The sequence below is a fragment of the Diceros bicornis genome, chromosome 1, assembly GCF_020826845.1.
Source record: "Diceros bicornis minor isolate mBicDic1 chromosome 1, mDicBic1.mat.cur, whole genome shotgun sequence".
NCBI classification, from domain to species: domain Eukaryota; kingdom Metazoa; phylum Chordata; class Mammalia; order Perissodactyla; family Rhinocerotidae; genus Diceros; species Diceros bicornis.
In genome coordinates this window covers 60,945,246-60,967,632 of record NC_080740.1, presented here as the reverse complement: position 1 = coordinate 60,967,632, position 22,387 = coordinate 60,945,246, and the positions used below count along the sequence as shown (strand labels likewise).

At 41.2% G+C, this 22,387-nt stretch overlaps 1 protein-coding gene across 4 annotated transcripts in view; it reads right to left on the bottom strand.

The window, feature by feature from the left end:
- ARHGAP26 (Rho GTPase activating protein 26) overlaps positions 1-22,387 on the bottom strand; it is a 419,023-nt gene that overhangs the window by 195,749 nt on the left and 200,887 nt on the right. For all 4 annotated transcript variants that reach the window (XM_058543030.1, XM_058543040.1, XM_058543051.1 and 1 more), the window contains exon 12: positions 3,167-3,203. In XM_058543030.1, the coding sequence (XP_058399013.1) occupies positions 3,167-3,203 (37 nt within the window). The remainder of the gene's footprint in view (positions 1-3,166; positions 3,204-22,387) is intronic.

Below are 22,387 nucleotides of genomic sequence, written 5' to 3'. Positions count from 1 at the left end.
TGAAAGCAACAAATTCAGAAGTATCCCCAAAGGAATTCCTTTCCACTACCTGCTCCTTCAAAGCATTTTGGCTCCATGACAAAATGTTGACATTCAAATTTCCACCAAAACATTTTCTAGAAAGAAAAATGCTAGACATGTGGCATTTGGATACTAAAGGTGAAAAGAGCAATGCCCCACTCTTCAACTCATATCAAATCGACTTCTTACCTTTAAAAGAATTTCAATTGTGGTATAAACAGAAAGAGAGCTGCAGAACAATCAGCCCCTGGGCAATAGTGCCACCTGTGGCAGATGAGCCCTGTGGGTAGGTGTGGGGTCAAACTGCAGGTTACTGCAATCAAAAGATACTAAAAGTATAACCACTTCGGAGGAGACATTGTGTGACGCGAAAAAAGGGTCCTAACGCCAGAGGAGGTGAGGAAGCACCAACCCAGAACACTACTCTGGTTTTGCCAGCTTGGAAATCAGTGAATGGAACGTTTGTTAGAATAATAATATCCTAGAAAAAGAATTTCTATCTAAAATACGCCCGGAAAAGTGGCCAATATGTTTTAACTCATCTTCTTCTCTCCCACTTGCTAAATGAAAGGGTAAGCAACTGAAGAATCAACAGACTCGAGGCAGCCAACTCTCTGTGCTCTGTGAATAACCAGATGCCAAAAGCAAAATGTTGTAGGTGTCTATGTTTTCCAAAATGGAACTTTCTGTATTGTTCTTTTCCTGGGGAGGTAGAACATCCTCGTGGTTAACAACAGAGCAGTTAGAGTTAGAACTCAGATTAAATCGTGTTCCCTGAGTTGACTAGCCTCAATTTCCTAATCTCCAGTAGATCAAAAGCACCTATCTCACAGCACTGCAAGCGTTAAACGAGCTAATGTGCATACAACATCCTGAATCATAGTAAGAGGTTAATAAATGCTATCTGTTCAGAGCTATTGTTGTGAAATACACGCTCACTGTAGACAATGTGAAGTATCGGAAGTAGAAGGCCAGTATCTCCCACAATCCACCCCTCCATCCTGATGAAGAGTTTGATGATAAATGTATCTAGATGAATCAAATCATTTATTTTACTAAATACATTGTTCTATAACATGACTTTTTAAAAACTCAACTATCAATATACTGTGGGTACCATTTCTGCAAATATACCTAGATCTCTCTTGTTCTTTTTAAAGACTACATTGTAGTCCATGATATTTTTAATCAGCTTCCTCTTGGACATTTAGATCGTCTCTAATTCTTTGCCATTATTTATTACCAATGCTCCAATGAACATTTTTGCACAAACATCATTGCACTCTAGTCTATTTTTCTAGGACGAATTGTTGGGTCAAAGGATATTCACTTTTTAAAGGCTTCTAATACATATTCCTAAAAGGCCTTACAGAATGTTAGAACCTGCTGGCATGCCTACCAATAGAATCAGGGTCATCTTTCAAATCTATTGGCACTTATCACAAGCAGAGAGGAGCAAGTTCATAAGATCACAAGTTACAAGCAAGCTTCTGGTGGGGGGTCTCCATTCATACGCACATGATCTCCCACAGTTCTTGGGTCCTTTACTATGGAAGATAGTGTGTCCCAGGATGGGGTATGGTATGGGCATCTGCTATTTTAGCCTGCTTGGCATCTATCCTCTCTTGTCCTGGTGGGTTACCCGATTTCCCTCTGGCAAACTACCCAGCTCCCATTTTATGCAGTACTCTTGAAACTGTCAACCAAAGTGTGTTGTTTTCCTCTGGGTGGGCCCAAGCTAGACCAACTTGATGTTATCTTTCCTGGGAATGTGAATCAGAAGAGGGAGGCAAGAACTAAAAACAGTTTAGAACTTTATCATCCTGCAAATACTATCCAGAAGACCCTTTCTCATTGATTCCTGGGTCTCCAGAGCTGGTCTGGTTTTCAAGCCTGGTTCTTCAGCTCTCCCTACCTTACTGTGAATAACCCTACAGCCTTCCATATTCCTTCATTATTATTACTGTTGTTTTTGCTATTGTAATTTTAGCCCAAGTTAGCCAGAGTCAATTTCAGATGCTCTAAAACAATCCCACCTGATACAGAGGGAGGGAAAATGACCTGTTTCCTTGAATATTTACTTGAAAAAATTTTCCCTTGTTCAATTCTTGAGGGGGAAAAAAATTTTTTTCCTGTCCTCAAGGCCTCTTAACCTACCAATAGCAACCATTCCAAATTAATATTTTATATAAAACTCCTGGTAAATTTGTATTTTGGAAAGAAAGAAGGAAAATCTCTGTGCTATAATGGATTTCACACACACAAAAATAGCTCATCCTTTTGTCCACATGGAGAGGTACTGTTTTACTGATTTTTCTGACCCTACCTGAACTCATGGTGGAGCTATCTGAATTTTTTTCCAAGTGGATTTTAAAAAGCAAATCTGAGGCAAAGGGACAGAATTTCCTTTGCACTCTTGTAGGAACCTGGAAGGAATTTATTTTTTCTCCTATGCACCAAGGAGACAATCAGCCCAAATGCTCTAGCAGTAGCAGTTTCATTTTAATCATATCATGTTTACAAGGTTACAGGAGCCCTTGGAAATTACGATTACCCAGCGTGCTCAGAGCCAGGAGCAGGGGAAATGTCCTGTATATTCTAGAGGGGCTGCCCAGGGTCACTCCCATCAAAGAGGAATATTATTATGGAGTTCATCATCTCTACTCTTTTCTCTCCAAAGAAGCAACAAAGAACACAGAGTTACTAAGTGATCACTAAGATAGTTATTGTCTCTCCTGTCCTTTGAGCGAGACTGTGTAGGAGGCAAAGTCAATTCTGGCTTTCCCACAGGACAGGGCTCTCGGGGAGCAGGGTATTATTGGATTAAGTGACTTTTAAGTGGTGACTGGAGCTACATTCTTAAGAAGACCTAGGATTAACTGAGATAATGTACATGAAAACGCTCTGTAAAGTGTGAAGGGTTATATAATGCAAGGTGTCATCACGGCCTTGCCAGTCAGGCTCACTGAATGTCCTGGAGTCACTGACATGGTAAGTCCGTAGAAGCATCTCGGACTGCTCTTGGGGAAATGGGGCAGACCCAACATGCCCACAGCATCTCCTGGTGGTTCTTCCTTGGAGTAGCAACTTCTCAAAACCCAATCCCAATGCCAGCTGTAGAAAATTTTCCAAGCAACATACTTACTCCCTTCGCTTTGACTGTCTTTGTTTGAGTTGTAGACCTGGAAAACAGAAATAAACATTTATTTGTGTGCATTTTATACCACCCTACAGGTTCATCAAAGAAAACTACTGCCTTCCCCCTTTCCCTAGTTTGCTATGAGATGGAAGGCAATCTCTGGCCCCCAAATATGAATCTCTTTTATAATTAACTACTTCCCAATATTTACTTCAGCTGTTCTTAAGTGCGTGTACATCAGAATCACCTGTGGAACTTAATTGTGAAAAAACCATATTCCTTTTTTAAAAAAACTAATTTATGTCTGTATATAAACTAAAAAGGAAAAAATTTTAAATTAGTTACAAATCATTAAACATTAACTGCACACTAGGCAATGTGCTGAGCAATTCACATGAATTCTCGCAAATTATCTACACAACAATTCTGTTGGGTAGGAACTGTTATTATCACTGTTTACAGATGGAGAATTTGAGACTTAGAGAGGTTAACTGAGGTCTCACAGCTGGGAAGTAGCAGAGTCAGGACAACTGTACATTACAACCCGTTAAGTGTTAACACTGGAGAAAAGGACCAAATTTTACTTCATATTCTTTTGTAAACTGAATGTTATAGCAGAATATATTCCTTTTACAATAGAAACTCCTTAAATAATTTACAGAAATCCTAAAAGGGAAAATGCCCCAATACAGAAAAAGGGAAAGTGCCCAATATAAAGCAGACAATGACATACTGCAAGAGTTGACAAGCTTTTTCTGTAAAGGGTCAGACAGTAAATATTTTAGCCTTTGCAAGCCAGGAGGTGAAAATCAATGATATTATGAAGATACTTGTGTAACAAAAGAGAAAACAAATTTCCACAAAATTTTTGTTGACAAAATTCAAAATAGGTAGAATATTCCTAGCAGGTGAAAACTCCTTTCAGGGTTTCGTGGTTCTGTTTCCAGAGATGCTTGGCTCAGTTCCTCTAGGGGTTAAATAAGTGGTTCTCAACCAAGAGTGCCCATCAGAATCACTTAGAACATATATATTTTTTTAGTTATGATGACTGGCTTCACTCTATGCAACTTTTTATACCTACAAAATCATAATCCAAGAAAGATTTGGGCACTACCATTTTTATCTAAAGCAGAGGCTTTATCTTATTTAATAATGTCAGCATATCAAGGATTGGCAAACGATGGCCCACAGGCCAGATCCAGCTCCCACCTGCTTTTGTACAGCCCATGAGGTAGACGTGGTATTTACGGATAAACATTTGCAACTGATTTGATGATAGGAAATCCTAACTTTGAACTCTAACTTAGCTAAATATTATCCTCCCTCTAAGAAAAAACCCATTCTTCTGAATAGTAGACCTGTATTTCAAAAAATTATAGTCCTTGGAAAAGATACTCTTTCTGTACCAGAGGAACATGGTTGCCCATTCTCCCTTGGCAGCACCTGCACCATTGACATAAATGAAGAATTGGGACTAGATCGTGGTTGTCCAATTGAACCCCACATAGCACCTGCACAACGACTGCCAAAGGGGCTGAGAGAGAAGCTGAGACTCCAGGTATCCAAACGTCCCCTTCCCTTCACTTCTATTGGTTTTATTCATGTGACTATCAAGTAAGGGGATACTAGTTTTAAAAAGTTTGAAGACCTCTTGAATGGGTAATTTCTAAAGTTATTTGCAATTCATTAATTTGTTTATTTATGCATTTAACAAATATTAATTGTGTGCCAGGCAATGTTCTAGGTGCTGGGGATACAGATGAACACAACAGCTATGATCTCTGCTCTCATGGAACTCGCCTACTAGAGAAGAAAACAGAAATAAACAGATACACAAATATGACTATTTCAAATATTGACGAGTACAATGGAGAAAATGAGAGGTTACTGTGGACCTGAGGTGGAGAAAAGCTTCTCTGAAGAGGTGACATTTGCATGAGACCTGAATGATGAGAGAGGATCTCCTTGGGAAGACCTGCAGGCCAGTGCCAACAGCAAGTACAGGTCCTGGAGATGGGAAAGGCATGGCCTTTTCAAGGGAGGAAGGTCAGTGTGGTTGGCAGTCAGGGCACAGTAGAGAAGGGTAGGAGATGAGGTTGGGGTAGAGGGGCAACAACACAATCTTGCAGGGTCTTATGACTTGTGAGTGAAATGGGTAGCCTCATAATAGCTAGGATCAGCGATCCGTGGTGAATGGCATTCACTAACCTTGAAGGGCTGGGTAAGGGAGTACAGGGGAAGAGACCACATTTTGGCAAGTATTTTTTTTAGCCATCCCTGATCACTTCATTCCTCCCATTAAATCCAGACGTTCTGTCCCAGAAAAACTTGCTCCTATTTACGAATGGCAAAATCCAGAAGAAATAGCAAAATCCAGGGCTCTCAGCCTTCCTGAATGAGGAGGCGAGTTTGTGCCAAATTACCTTCCTTCAATGTTTCCTGGGTCTCAGGAGGTCCCCGTCTGGAACATTCAAGCATTTCCCAAATTGAAGAGGCGTGGTCAATGAGCCAAAGGTACCAAAAACATGTGCCGCCTGATCCTCTGAGGCCAGGCCATTAATCTCTGTCTTGTTTGGGTAAATGAGCCAAAGAGAATGAGTTCTGAAACAAAGCTAACAAACCATGCCCGCCAGGAATGCGTGACTACATGGCCCAATCAGGAAGGCCCAGGGTGGGGGAGCAGCCTTACCATCACACAGGCCAGATGGTGGCACAGTAAGAGGGAGGAGGAGGGTGAGGAAAGCCTTCATATGCTTCCTCTGCACTAAGAGGAGTAACACCATTAAGAGGGAATGGCTTTGTTTACTGAGCATTTACCAAGTACGACATGACATCACCTAGTCCTTGTAACCACCTATGTGTTAGGTACTGTTATTCCCACTTTACAGATGTGGAAACTGAGGCCCAGAGAGGTTACATAGTCTGTCCAAGGACACAGAGCCAGTAAGTGGTGTATTCTTCTATCTTGCCTCTACAGGGATGTTCCAATCCTCTTTTACTTTTCCAGGCAGTGGCAAATGCACACAACTACCCAACGCACACACATACCAGTAGTCTATGGTTCATAAACACCTTCCATACCGGCAGAAGTAAAGGGCATGCAATTTGCCATTTAGAAATGGTCAGTATCTTCTTGGGAAATCTTCTATAGTTGCCCGCTAGTGACAGACTGAGGTTCAGAGGCAAAGGCAATTTCCTGAAATAAAAGGTCTCTTGGGCTCCGGCTTCCGTCTTATGATGAGCAGAGTTAGCGCAGATTTATATGCTTTCAAGTAAGCCTCTGAAGAGCCTTTGTCTTGAAAGGATAGAACCCAACTCTCCAGGATCAATTCAAGGGGACATGAGTCACTAAATAATTCCTAAATTATGGCTCCTTCTCAACAATCCAACTTAAGCTTATCCATCCTGCTTAGCCAGAGTACTCTACGACCTGGCCACACCAACGCTTTAGCCCTCTGGCTTTATATACTTTGATACAGGGATGCACTAGCTTCTGTTGAATACTGTACATGAAGATTTGTTAAATATCCATGCCAATGAATATTTGTTTTTAAGTGTATGCTTCTAGAGAATAGAATTACATGTTTATCTTATCAGGGTCCATCTGAGAGTCATTATGAAATAATTACACCAGCAATAATAAATTAATAAAAACGATGATGACAAAAGCCTTGGTATGTGTCAGACACCATGCCAAGCACTATATATGCATTATCTTGGTTAGTCCTCACACCAACCTAATTATTCCCATTATATAGATTGGAAAAGTGAGGAAGCATTAGAGAGGTTAGGTCATTTGCCCAAGGTTAGGCAGCTGGCAATGGGCAGAATCCAGACAGTCTGTCTCCAGAGCCCAAGCTCTTAACCACTAACCACATGATAAATGAGACATTGTGATGATGATGATGATGGTGATGGTGAGGGTGAGGGTGAGGGTGATGAGATGCCGTGGGCAGCTAGGGAAGATGAGTCATTGGAAGAAGGAATGTGCCACGAGTCAGAGAGAAAATGAAACTGAGAACGGCCTTCTGATTCCAGCCTGAAGCATTCACCACTAACCCATGAAACCAGGTGGCATCGAACACAGAAGTAACACTTCATATTCTCTCTGAACCACAGGGCTTGATCCTGAAGATAAACACCAGCACAGGAAAGTGGGTCTTTGATATAGATCATGGGGCACCGCAATTCTGTGAGTCTCGACCCAGAAGCTACAATGGCAGTACAATTTAATAAATCAAAGGAGGGTGAGGAAAGCCTTCATATGCTTCCTCTGCAATAAGATGTGATTTTGCAATAAATTCTGTTCACTGCTGAGCCAATTCAATTTACATGTCCCGAGAGAATTATGGGAGAATACAGAGTCATTTGGATTCCTAGAATTTTTCTATGGGTAACCTTTATTACCATTATCCAGGCCTTACTGATAAGGCACAGAGAGGATTTTTTTTTTTAACTTATAAAGTAAAGGCATAAACAAAGCAATAATTAGACAAAACAATCTCACTTTTCTCTCTGACATACAGCTGCATTAGTACTTGGCCACACGACACTTTGGATTAAAATCTGCACAAAATGAAGGTGTTGGAGAAATAGGTTCATAAGCAAATTTATTTAAAACTGCGCCTCCTATCTAAACTACGCTTGAACTCATGCCTAAGCTCTCTAATTCCCTGAGGTCTCTTCCAAGTAGCCTAGGATATCTAACTCCCTCCCATCTCGTTGTTCCCTCATATGCCCATGTGGAGACACACAAAACCAAACTAGGTGCCAACACCTTACAACACTGCACGTGCTAGTTCTACATCATCGGATATCATTTTGTCCCTTCTGTGTGACACAATGAATCCACCATCACTAGGACTTGCTCTTTTGAATAGTTTCTCTGTCAGTGGTGACAGACTTGAGGTAATCTGCTGCTTAGGTCCAAAGTCCAGCTCTACTATTTATTGGCTATACATTCCAATCACTTAACATCTCTAAACCTCAGTCTTGCCAATTGTAAAACAAGGATACTAACATTCCCTACCTTCTAGGGTTGTCGTGAAAATTAAATGAGATAATAGATATAAAACATTTAACATAGCACATAGAATACAAATTCTATGGCCCCACAGAGCATTCTACAAAGATTAACTTTTATCACATCACCGTCATCCTCCTCCTTCCTTCTCTTCACACTTATCCCCTATGGGATAAATGGCTAAGGATAGGAATATAGTGTGAGGGATCCAGCGACACTTGTTTCATTCGCATTGTAATTTAACCAACTGAAACTAATTAAGGTACTAAAGGAAAGGAAAGGAGACAATGTAAAGTCAACTTTTAGAGCCATGGGTTCTCAATTTTTTTTTTTTTAACAGCAGTCAAATATGCAAGTGACCACTGTTGCACCATGGATGATTTGCCAGGCGCCATAACAAGCACGTATATGAATTACTTTATTTCATCCCCAAGCCGATGGGGTACTACCACTTCCTCTACTTCACAGCATCATGTAGGTTAAGAGACTTTTCAAAGGTTACGAAGCCAGCAAGTGGCAGAGCCCTCTAGACTGGAGTCTGTACTCAACCACAACTTCATACAACTTCCCCACCCAATCCCACTTTCCAGTGGAAAAAAACCTTGAAGATTAACAAAGAACTCAAAAGAAGCTAAGCAGTAATTAAAATGGCAACAATGCAACCCTTATGTAAGAACAAAATTTCCACCCAATTTAAACATAACAGTAATTCTACAAACTTCCAATTAATACAAGTATAGCAGTAATTAAAAACCACAACCAGCTTGAGACACTTTAGGATGCCCAAAAACATCCTTCCCAAAAACTATGAGCACATACAGAGAGAACTGGCCAGTGTTGCCAAGGATTGTGTGGCAGACAGATTTCTTGGTAGAGCACCACATTCGGATACTCAGCAAACTCTATTAACAGGCTAAATTTAGGAACTTTTAATAACACCCTTGACAAGTTAGTAGTAAGACACCCTTGGTCTGTGGAATGCCACCCCATAATGGACATGAATTTTTGGATCAAGGAGACCCTCCCTTCTCACGGTGGGCCATAGGCCACACTTGAAAAAGCTTTCAAGAAGCTGAAACTCTGAAAACTCTTAAGCATGTGGGGATAAAACCAGTTGAATAGCTCGGAGTAAATAAGGATGTGTCTCAACTCGAAGAGCCAGAGCTTGGAAGCCAGCTATTGGTTCCTCCTCCTTCCATCAGAAATGTGCCTCTCATCACCACAGCCTGATATGCTCCAGAGAATGGCAGTAAAATGGCTGCTGCTGCTTTCCTATTTCTCGCCTAGCAACACTCCCTTCGGCTTGCCTTTCCACCGCTACTGGTACTGCATTTGCTGTCTTAGGGAGGCACTCTTGAAAATGAAGCCAGTAAAAATGTATCTGATGGCTCTTCTCAATGACCTATTCCTGAACAAATGTGAAAACCTTGCTCTTGCCCTTCAAAATTACGTGTAAAGAGGGTTCAATAACTGGAATATAGCAGGCCACTCAATAAGTATTGACTGGATGAACAGTTTTTGAGTAGAAAAAGGGACTGAAATTAAAAAAAAAAAAAATCCCCATGTTGGAGTCAATGAGGACAATGCATTGATGCGTTGACCAGATAGAAAACGTAAGCCAGATCTATCACGGCTCAGATATAATCAGATGATTGTATCTCATTCTTCCAAACATCTGGCAAATTCTCTAGGAATTTTTACTTTGGAGAATGGAAGTGTGCAATTCAGGCTTTATTAGGAGGTAATATAAAGCACATTTATCTTATTTGGCTTAACTGAAGGCTATCAAAATCCCTCAGCATTTCTTTGCTGAATGTTAGCTCTATACCCACAAGGTGACAACAAATGCTGCTAATAGTTTCAGAGTCCATGGTGTCAGCAGGGAGTTCTGAAATGAGAGCTAAGGAAGGGGTTACTGTGCTCATGGTACTGAATCTCCCCTCCCCTACGCAACCGAGGCACCTGAAGACTCAGGTAGTCTCTTAGAAAATGGCCCAGCAAAAAGTGACCAAATGGCTATGCTCCTAAAGCCAATTGGATAGAGAGTCCTTGACAGCCCCTGAAGCCTTCTTGCATACAACACACCAGCACACTGTTGCATAAAAATGGCTGCTTGCTGTTCAACATGATTCTGACAATGAAGATAAACAGAAAAATAAATTTTCTTTTCCATTAGTTCAAGCATTGCCTGCTGCTTTCTACCTAAGGCTTTCTTCTTGTATAATTCCTCAGTAATACTGGGGAAAAACAAAGTGCTCCGGATATCTGCTACTACTACCTGCTCAGCATCCAGGTTCCTCATGGAGACCACCCTCATTTTCCTTGGGGAGCCACCCCCCCCCCACCAAGTCCATGCTGTCGGGAGAGGGGGTGCTGATTCCAGTTCCATCTTTAGGTTTGGTCCTGTGACCCATACATGGCATCCCACTGTGCACATGATTTGCCCCAGGCCAAATGCTGCCAGCAATGCTTGTTTTTAATACTTTCTATTACAACTGTAGGAAACAAGGCCCTGCTATGTTGCTAGGAGAAGAGAATACAAGCCTGAAACTTTTGTGGCCAACTCTGCCACCATATAGGCAAAACCTGAGTAAAACAGGTGAAACAAAGGAAAGTGGAACCCTGATATGAAGGAAGACTGGATTCCACGGCATTGTTTGAGCTCTTTTATCTAAACGCATCTAAGCTCTTCCACTAGTGAACCAACAACACCCTTTTCTTTTTCCCCAGTTATGTTTCTGTTGCTTGCAGCCATGAGTCATGGCAAATACAAAAAGGCCTATTTAAGCTTCATAGGAACTCTAGAATGAAGAACAAAGAAAAATATGTGACAAAGCAGAATGGGAAAGAAAATATATCCGTGTCATCCTTGAGTTCTCTCTTCCTTCCACCTCACACATCCAATCAGTTCCAAGATTTAACAATTCTATCACTATCAGATAGTGAATTGATTCCTGATCCCCATTTCTTCTTCTACTGCCCTAGGTCAGGTTTTGACTTCTCATCTGGACCTTGACATTGGTCTTCTCCCTGGTCTTGATGGCTCTACTCTCTCTCTCTGCTCTAATCTGTCATATACATTGCTCCTGCAAGATATATTTCCCTAAGCCATAGTTCTGGCTAAAGAGAAGCCTTCAAGACACCACAACGCTAGTCTTCAAATACTCAAAGTGCTGTCATGTGGAAGAAGGGGAAGACTTACTATTCTGAATGGAGATGAAAGTCAGGGTGGAGTCCCAGGAAGGCAGATTTCAGCTGGATATAAATAACTGACAGTTAAGAGCTCTTTGTGGTCCACTGAAACAGGGAGATGGGCTGAATGTCATTCTGACACACAGCACTAAGCTCCATTTCATCTAGAAGCGGCCCTGGGCATTCCCGGGCTGACAAATTCAGCTTCATCTGAGGTTTAATTATTGATAGCTTGTCCTTTGACTTGTACAAGCTTTGAACAGATTCCAGAACAGTGGAAAATGAATTGGGGTCAGGTGAAGTAGGCTGGTGGACAGAGTGCGCTGTGGGCCCTGGAGACTTGGCATTACGGCCTGCTTCTACCACTTTTTAGCTCTGTACCTTCAGATGGTTATTTAACATTTCTGAGTCTGTTGTCTTATTGCAAAGTAGAGCTAAATAATAATACTTTGGGGGGTACTGGGAGAATTAAAAGTAGTCTCTAGTGCCTGAAAGTGCTCAAAAACGTTATTTCCCTTTCTCCTACCTCCACAAAGAATTCCTAACTTACTTGATGGCTGCAGACCACCCTAATATCTCCTTTCTTTGACCTCTCGCTGCTCTAACAGTCTATTCTAGAGAATTTAATACTTCAGAAGACAATTTTTCATTGTTTCTAATTTCCAGATAAATCCCTGATGAGTTCTGTCTTACACTTCTATGGGGGTCCACCTGGTATCTAACACAGTGTTGGGCATATATTCAGTGTCCAAGAAATCACTCCTGATTGAGGGACAAGGAGCTTAAGACAAAGGATGCACAGTCTTCTGTCTCAGTCTTTCTCAGTGGGTCAAAAGCAGGTCACAATGACCTTGATGAGCAAATTATCCCTATAGCAATGCTTTCATATTTTGAGGGTTGCTGGCACTTACTGCACTGCCCTGTGAGAAATCTCAAATTAAGCTGATATAATTTCAATGGAAAAGGTGAAACAGCTCCTCCTAGAGCACGTAGGTGGTAGGTTACACCCAGATACCCAGTGAAGGGGTTGGCCATTTATTTTAACTTGTTTCCGGTTTCAGTGAATTAAGCATGAGCAAAATACTTCTGGGGTTAATAATACCAATTGTTGTTGGTGCTCCCCCTCCCCCCAGGACTTTGATTCGTGTGTTACATAAACACTGTTGTCATAGTTATAATTCAGGAAGCTTTGTTGTTTGACCTCAAAAAAAATTCAACCTTAAATCAGGATAACACTGACTCTCTACACCACAATAGACCATCAGAGGGTAGGACTTGCCAAATTCCTTCAAGCTTCTAGAAGGAACTAATGTATTTTGGGTAACAAGTAAGCAACAAGAAGAGGAAACGCTGCAACATTATGCAATTTCCTTGCATTTCATATTCAGAAATCCTGAAAACCCCTATAAGCAACTTCCCTAGCTTTCAACTCAAGATCAGAGTCACAGCCAATGTAAACAAATATTGGACACAAAAGAGGAAAAAAGAAATCTAAGTAATGTACAAGTCAGAAAAGTATTTCAGGAAAATTTTAAAGGCAACAGAAAGGCCACAAGCTCACTTGATATCAAATGCACGAGAGTTAAGTAGACGGCGTGTAAGCTGACACGTCTGTAGGATGTAGCCAGCTCACAGTGCAAGGAGTCTTCTGGCTTGAACATTTCCTAGCTTCACGCTGACATCACATTAGAAAGTGGGAGTGAATGCACCAGGCCATCAGCATGGCATTTCCATGGGGAGAGGAGGGGCAACCTCACCATCCCCCAGACAAAAACTGCAATCTCAAACAGAGAATGTCTCTGTGTCCCTCTCTCTCCATGTCTTTGGAAACAGCGACACAGCTCCATCAGCAGAAGAGGGAACTTTGTTCTTTTGTGCTTTGGAAAACTGCAAATGAGAAATTCTTTGGTACAGTATACATGATCCCAAAGTAGGAGCTTGTGAGCTTCTGCTGCCTGAGCAGGGCCCTGCCCAGGAGGAAGGACAGCCAGAGGGTGAATCACTGCACAACATCCACTCCTTTCGACTTCCAGTCCCTCTGTCCTCCAGAGGACTTAAGGAAAGTGGCATTTACATTGATCTCATTAATCCCCACAATGCCCCTCTGAGAGGCAGGAGGTGAATTGATCCAACATAAACACAGGTGACTTTCTTTCTTTGCCACAGACAACTGTGAGTTCAGATTACTGCATTTCTAAATAGATGACTCAAAGCTGAGTTTCCTCAGATACACCTCCTACCCTAAATCTAGGAATAATCCTGACGCCAACCCATGCATATGCAGCAAGGGGTTCTGGAAACATTCACTCTTTGAATTCCTTGCTCTGAGCTGGCAGGGGAAGGGATCCCCAGCTCTGTGACACGAGAAATCTCTGTATTTTCCTACAACCTCCAAGGAGCAGAAAGGGGTTTGCAAAACGGAAGGGTAGATTCTAGAATACTTTCTGGTTCTATAGAGGTTAAAAGTTGTTAGGCTGGGCTCTTCTTCATCTCCACAGCGTGAAAAGGAGGAGGTTTATCAAGATTCCCCAGGATTTCCCGCACAATGACTGGGGTAAAGGGTAAGGTTGCGCCCTTGGAAAATGAACATTTGTTCTTTGGCTACCCAGCATTCATTCAACTCTTCTTTAGGCAACTGTATTCTGTTCTCCTCCTAGGGGACCACACCTCTCCATCACAAGCAGAGTTCACTCCACCTCTGACGACAGTATGACTTAGGTCAGACCAGCCACATGACACACTCTCTACTCCCAACATTGTTTTATAAAAATTTTCAAATATATAGAAAAAAAGAACTGACAGTGAACATACATATACCCATCACCTCCATTCTACAGTTAATATTTTGCTACATTTGCCTTATCACGTATCTAGTCATAATCAATCCATTTATTTTTTGATAAATTTTAAAATGTTACAGACATTAGCACTTCTCATCTAAACACTTCAGTATGTGCATCATTTACTAAAGTTCAATATTTGTTTATCCATCTTTTTAAGATAAAATTTACCTACAATGAAATGCACAATTCTTAAATGTGCCCATCATGAGTTGTGACGATTTCATACATCCCCGTACCCTAAACCCCTATATCAAGATGGAAACTTTTCCATTACCTCAGTTCTCTCAGGCGTCTTTCCATCTTATCCCCAAACACACACACACACACACACTCATGACCACTGTTTTGTTTCGCTCCCATCAATAGTTTTGCCTGTTCTAGAACATCATACGAATGGCATTGTATAATATGTACTCTTTTATGGCTGCCTTATTTCACTCAGCATAAAATTTTTGAGATTCACCCATGTTGTGCCGTGAATCAATACTTTTGGTCCTTTTTGTTGCTGAGTAGCATTTTATTGTTTGATTATATCACAGTTTCTTTATTGATTCTCCTGTTCATGGACACCTAGGCTATCCCTGTCTTTGGCTATCACAAATACAGCTGCTCCAAATGTTTTTGTGTAAGTCTTTTTGATGATATACGTTTTCATTTCTCTTATGTAAATATCTAGGAGTGGAATTGCTGGGTTGTAGGGTAGGTTTTTTTGTTTGTTATTAAATAAGAAACTGCCAAGCTCTTTTCCAAAATGGTTGTTTTACACTCCCCACCAATAATGCATGAGGAGTTCTGATTGCTCCACATACTCACCAACATGTGGTGTTGTCAGTCTTAATTTTAGCCATTCTGGTGGGTATGCAGTAGTATCTCATTATGCTTTTAATTTGCATTTCCCTGATGATTAATGAGGTTGAGTACTTTTTCATGTGCTTACTGGACATTCTTAATCTTCTTTTGTGAGGTGTCTCTTTAGCCTTTTACCCACCTGTTGAGCTGTTCTTTTTAGTACTGAGTGTTATGAGTTCACTATATATTCTACATATAAGTCCTTCATCAGATGTATTTTTTGCAAATATTTTCTCCCATTCTGTGACTTGTCAACTGATTTTCTCAATGGTGCCCTTTTTTTGATAATTTTTATAAAGTTAACTAAGTCGAATTTTCTTTTTCTTGTAGAGCGCTTGCTTTCTGTATCCTATTAAGAAATCTCTGCTTACCCCAGATGCAAAGATTTTACCCTGTATTTTCTTCTGGAAGCTTTATGGTTTTAGCTTTTATGTTTAAGTTTATAATCCATCTTGAATTAATTCTCCTAGTTCTCCTAGTTTGTTAACATAATTTACAGGTGCTTCTGAGTCACAGCCCAGATTTGAAACTCACTATTTAAAATACAAATTTAGGAACAAGTAGCACCAACCCGCCTCATTCCCCTTCTCCCTTACCCCCTAGAAAGTTGTCATATGGAATCAGTCAATATAACCTTTGGGAGGGTCCTCACAATATTAACAAAACTGATATCTGCTCCATACCCACTCAGCTCCCAGGACAAGGGAATAAGTATGCTGAGATTCATAAAGACCTATGTATATGCTCAAGGCTAATTTTCAGGCTACACAGCTAACTACGCTGGCTACCTATAAGCTATGATCTGAATGGGCAGGGAGCCCCGGTTGCTAACAAGTACAGTGGTCCTGACCAGCCATGACTTCTTGGGTGATCCTGATCAAGCCTCCCTCTCTCTCTAGATCTTAATTTCCTAATCCATCAAAAACGGGGCCTGAAACAGATCTGCTTTAAAATTCCAAACTCCCTCATTGCCTAACATTTTTAATATCCTACCACCAAAAATGAACTCCTTTTGGTCCTGAAGGGTTCTAGAGTCAAGATTCCATTCACTTTAAGGGTTTCATATTATAATGGGAGGGAAACATCTTACCCCTTATCAGCAAGCTGCTAAATTGGGATTTGCTGACCATTGGTTAAGAAGGCAGTCCTGTAAATTTAGAGGAACAGGGAGAAGGTCTGGAAAGGAAAGGGAGGCAGGGTTGGAAGGCTGCTGATCAAAGACCAGCTCAGCTTACTGAACAACGGGGGTTAAAGCTGACCAGAAAGAAAAGGGTTGTTATTAGTGTTCATATCAAAAGCACAAAGCGCCCAATCCAAGCTTCTCTGGCTTCTCCTCTAGAGAGAGCCTAAGCATGCCACCAAGGTCAGCTATGAGTGCAGCCAGCAGCCAAGGCAACCGAAAGGACTAGGCCCCTGCCCAGAGGGGAGGACGGTGAGATTAGGACTTGCCTCACTCCTGACCTGAATTGGAGAACACAGGAGATAAACACTCAAATCCAAAGGCTGCTCTGGGTCCTTTCCTACAGCACTTGATACGGCTGATCAGCCTGTGTTTTTTAAATGTTCACCTCTCCTGAACCCCACCCAGCCTCACTCCAGAGGCAACTCTGCAGGTTCCTCTGCCCGGGCTAAGCTTTCTTAACTTGGAAAAAAATAGATAGATAGATATAATATATATGAATATAAATAATCATAAAAGTGAAGTAACTGTACATATAAAACAATTAGAGATATACAGACATATTTACACACACATAGTCGATTCTCATTATCCGGAGTAGTTGTGATCTTTGAAGTCACCATGAACACCACAGTAGCTAATACTGAACCATTACTCCCAGGGGAGATACAGGGCTAGGTTCCCACAAGCCTTTTCATCAGCTGATCAATACGTATCCGTGTTTTACGTGTATTTGTGTTTAAACACACCTTATCTAATATACACTGTGGACTCATTAACACTGAACTCACGCTAACAGCACTGTAAGTGATGTCTGAACGGAGCTCATCTAACGCGAGTTTTCTCTGTAAGGCACATCACAGCCTTCTCGTGCTTAGGATCACTGGCCAGCACTGCCACACGATGCTTGGGGGACATTTTAAACAGTGAAATCACCAACAAAAGCACAAAACTGCAAAATACGTGGCACCAAATAGCGAAAAGGACACTTATTTACAGAATGAGAGCTGCAACAAGAAGGCAGAGTGTCACCTCGTTCCACCTCAGCCAGCAACACGTGCACCAGGCAACTCAAATTTTTCTCTACTCTCCGTAACAACTCCGCAAACAACTGCAAAAGCACCACAAGGATTGATGCTGGGGTACAAATAAATTTTAGCAAGGAGGTGAATTCACAAATACAGAATCTGTGAATAATATGGATCAAGTGTGTGTAGGTATGTGCATGTGTGTGCATATACAGTACATGTACTATAAACCACATTGCAGTGTATACAGTCACCCAGAGACTCATGATGCAGATTTAACGGATATTAGCAGTTTTCTCAATTTGTTTCCAATTGAGATCTCTCTCTAAGGAATTGAGCATCATAATCTCTTAGTCCTCCCTGTCCCTTTCTTCCCCTACCCCAAGGATGGTGTGTACCATCCTATGCATGTTTTAATGCTTCTACTACATGTGCGTATGTCCATAAACAGATTGTTTTTGTTTTTAAGATGTACATAAATAGCATTATGCCATATATGTATCTAATCTTACAACTTGCTTTTTCATTTACTATTATATTCTTGCGATTTTTCCATATTGGTACATGGAGATCAAGTTTGCTCATTTTACCCACTGTAAAGTATTCTATTAAATGAATAAGCCATGGTTTATTTATTCATTTCTGTACATATGAACAACATAGCTTATTCCCAATTTCTTACTATTATACACACATGGCAGTGAACAACGGTTTTACTTATCTCCTTTTGTACACAAGTGAGTTTCTCTGGGGGCAGAGTCAGCAAACTACAGCCCGTGGGCCACATCCACTCTGCCTTGTGTTTTCTAAGTAAAGATTTTTTGAAAACAGCTATGCTCAATCATTTACATACTGTCCAGGGCTGCTTTTGTGCTACAAGAGCAGAGCTGAGTAGTTCCAACAGAGAATGCCATAGGGTATGTGCATGTTCAGCTTTACCAGGTTTTGGGTAGATTTACCAATTTACACCTGCACCAGCAGTATACTTTGAGATCCATAGCTTACTCTTTAAAAATTCCAAAGCTCCTTGGCTCTCTTTACTTATCGCACTCTCTTTCTACACTTGGAAACGTCATCATTCCCATGGCTTCAACAAATGCCTCTATGCAGAGGGCACTCCACCCCGAAACCTGCAACCTCAACCTCTCTCTGGCTTTCTTAGGAGCAGACCTCCATTTCCCAATACTTGCTGGTCATCTCCATCTGAGAATTTCCCTGAACCTCACACCCAACATCTGTTACTCCTATTGCCACCAAGAAGCGTTTCTTGGGGCAATGGGAGGGGTAACACTCTAAAACTTGTGAACAAGCAGCTAAATGAGAACTTATTTTTAGTTGGTTGATACAAGGCCATTTAACAGGAAAAAAAATATACAAACCTATTTTCACATATCAACTCTGCTCCTTTCTAGTTGTGATAGCTCTCTGTGCCTCATTGCCCCCATCTATGAAATGGGGATCCTTCCAACCCAACTAAAGGATGAGACATCAGTATTCGAGTAGCTGGCGCAGTGCCTCGCACACAGTAAATGCTCAGTAAACAGTAGCCAATAATCACCATCTTGGTTAATGGCATCACTTTTATCTCAGTATCTTGGACCTCAAATCTTAAGGTCCTATCCTTTTAACTCCTACATCTAAACAGGCAACAATAACTGTATTTTGTTTTCAAAATGATGATCATACCCATTCCTTCCTTTTCGGTCCCCAGGACTCCCACTGGGGAGTTCAGCACCTCTTGCCTGGAATGCCTTCACACTCGTTTGATTTCTGCCTTACCCTTGCCAACACATCCTTCACATGGCCACACCTCTGAAATCACTTTTGCTCCAAAACATTTACGATCACATCATCTTTTGCAGCATAATATCCAAATTTCTATGTGAGGCCTCTGATAAGCCAGCTCAACATTCCTATCTTACTTCCCACTTTCTCCTCCCAAATCTCATGCCTCAGCTACATGCAACAACTGGCTATTTCCTACATGCTTTCCTGTCTAAGAATCCTCGTTCTCATATTTCTTGCCAAGAAAGCCTTTCTAGCCATTTCTGCCTATGCATATCCTTCAAAGCCTTTTGTATGTGCCTCCTCTATGAAATTATCTTCAATTCCCTCAATCTAAAATCATCTCTCCTATTTCAAAGCACTCTGTTTACACCTCCCATTCACAGCTTCCATTCTGAAATAACAGCAAGGCAACAGATTTATCCCCGTAGACCCCAGAGGGTCTTGTGCATAGCTGGCATTCAATAAACATTTGATGAATGACATACGAACCAGAGGCATCTAGAGTGCTGTCAACACACATCTTAGACTCAGTGCACACTAACCTAAAAAGTACCAATCCAATCACCTAAAGAGGTCACGTAATTAAAAAGAAATTTAGGATTTAGCCCTTCAAATATGGGAAGAACGAATTTTGGTCTGTCTAAGTATTAAATTGTTCACTTTAAGTATTTTAAGTATTAAATTGTTCACTTACACTTTTGCTCACACCAAAAAGGTTAAGCAGTCAGGGCAAGGCACTGAACCCAAATTTCCTCACTCCCAGAAGTGTGTCAGCCATGAAAAAAACAGGGTCTATTAAAGCAGGGCAGCCCATGCAATTTCTTCCATGGCAGCTAATCTTTACATATGCCATGTGCTTAAGAAAAAATCACTGCTGTACTTCTTAAATCGTCTTGGAGGATTTCAAGCGTGGGAGATCAAGATTCGGCCACCCTGGACTATATCTCTTTACCTTGATTGTTTTCTCTGATGGACATTTGACCTCCCCCACTACCTGCCTAAAGAATTTGACATAGTAACTCCTTCCTGGAATAGATCTTCTATCTGATGGCTGTAATATAACGTAAAATAGATGTTACAATAGGAAAGGCACCAACAAGTCCATCTTATCGGAAGTTCTGTCTCTGTGGCCACATTCTCTGGATGGCCCTGCAAGGAGTTGCCAGACAAACATTTACATTTATAAGGGAAATCTCTATTTGTAAAGGTATCTCCCTCTCTGTATTGGGAAGAGGGGGGATGACCTCATTTCTAGAAACTTATCAGTGTGGAAGGTGAGGCCTTACTCTTGTTTACTGTGCTTTAGTGGTAATCTTCTGTAGCTGACTCCCCCCACCCCCAACACCTCCTTTGTCATTGGCTGAACATGGTATTTAAGACGAGAATTTCTGCTATTGTGTTGAGAAACGCAGTGTCCCTGGTTTCTCCCATGTATACATGCTATTAAACTTGGTATTATTTTCTCCTGCTAACCTGTCTTGTCAATTATTTGGCCAGCCAATAAGAACCTTAAGGGAAAGGGCAGAGGGGGATTCTCCCTTTTCCCCCATACAAGTCAGCTGGGAAATGATGTTGAGATAACAGTAACCATTTGGAGGAAAATAATCAAGGTAGATCTTCACCTTCCACTATGTTTTGTTTTTTTTTTTTAATTTAATTTAATTTATTTTTCCCCCCCAAAGCCCCAATAGATAGTTGTATGTCATAGATGCACATCCTTCTAGTTGCTGTATGTGGAACGCGGCCTCAGCACGGCCGGAGAAGCGGTGCGTCGGTGCGCACCCGGGATCCGAACCCGGCCCGCCAGCAGCGGAGCGCGCACACTTAACCGCTAAGCCATGGGGCCGGCCCATCCACTATGTTTTGATGCCAAAACAAATCTCAGGTAAATATCTTAGAATAGGAATGCATTCAAGCAAATATGAATACATAAAGTAGCTCATAGCCTTAATATATATAGAGTTCTTACAATGAGTAAGAGAAGGGTAAGAGAAGGGTAAATACATCAATAGAAAAACAAATGAACAAAAGATACTATTTGCAAAAGAAGGTCAAGTATTCAATAAACATGGGGAATATTCCAATTCAACAGAAAACAAAGAAATTCAAATTATAAAAATATTATTATATTTTACCTTTTGAAAAAAATGAAAGATATTTTAAAATGGTGATATTCAGTATAGATGTGGGCTCAGGGAAATGGACACTCTTGTATATGACTTATAGAAGTATAAAATGGCACAGTCTTCATGGAAAGCAAGCTTCAAAAATGGTTATGTGTGTTCATCAAGCAATTCCACTTCTATGAATTTACGCTAAGGAAAGAATCATGGATAGCAGCCCACAGAGGGGTTTCAGTGAATACATAAACGTCTCTGATCTTATACGTAAAATGTTATTACGTATTTATACATTTCTCTGAGGAGTGTGCGCACAATTTTCTTAATATCATCAAAGGAGTTTCTAAGTCACCCAAGAACTTCTGGTTGTGGAATAATATTTAGAAACAAGGTGTGGCAGACCTGCTAGTTGTCTGTACAACGTCCGTTCTTCCCTTCTTTCTTAATAACAGAGCCCTGGTTACATATAAGCAAAATTTCACCCAGTTCAGGGCCAGCCCCACTGGCCTAGTGGTTAAGTTCAGCATGCTCTGCTTCCGCAGCCTGGGTTCTGTTCCCAGGCGTGGACCTACACCACTCTGTTAGCAGCCATGCTGTGCTGATGGCCCACATACTAAACAATAGAGGAAGATTGGCATGGATGTTAGCACACGGTGAATCTTCCTCAGCAACAAAAAAAAAAGAAAAGAAAAGAGTTCATCCAGTTGAAAACACTACATTCCTCTTCGGTAGGAATGTGACCCAGTCTGGCCAATGAGACACAAGCAGATGTTTGCTGGGGACTTCTGGGAAACCTCTGCTTCTGACACTCACATCACTCCCTTCTCTTCTCCCCTCCCCTTCCTTCTCCCTGCCTGAACCACAGAGAAGAGGCCAGGAGGTACAGCAACCACCTGCAATCATGAGGTCATGAGGAAGACAAAAGCCAACATCCTAAGGATAGAGAAGCAGAAAGATGGAAAGAATGTGGGTCCCTGAAGGTTTCACAGGGCCGCCCTCGCTGTCCCAGACTGCCTATCCCACCTATGTCTTAATGCCTAAATATCCCCCATTTCTTTTAAGTCACTGTTGGATTTTCAGTTGTTAACAGCAAAACTCATGGCTAAACTGATACATATGAGAAAAATATAAATTAAATGAAAATACTGCTTACAGTACAATATGCAGAAAGTTGTCCGTTTTTGTTCATTTATCTTTATACATG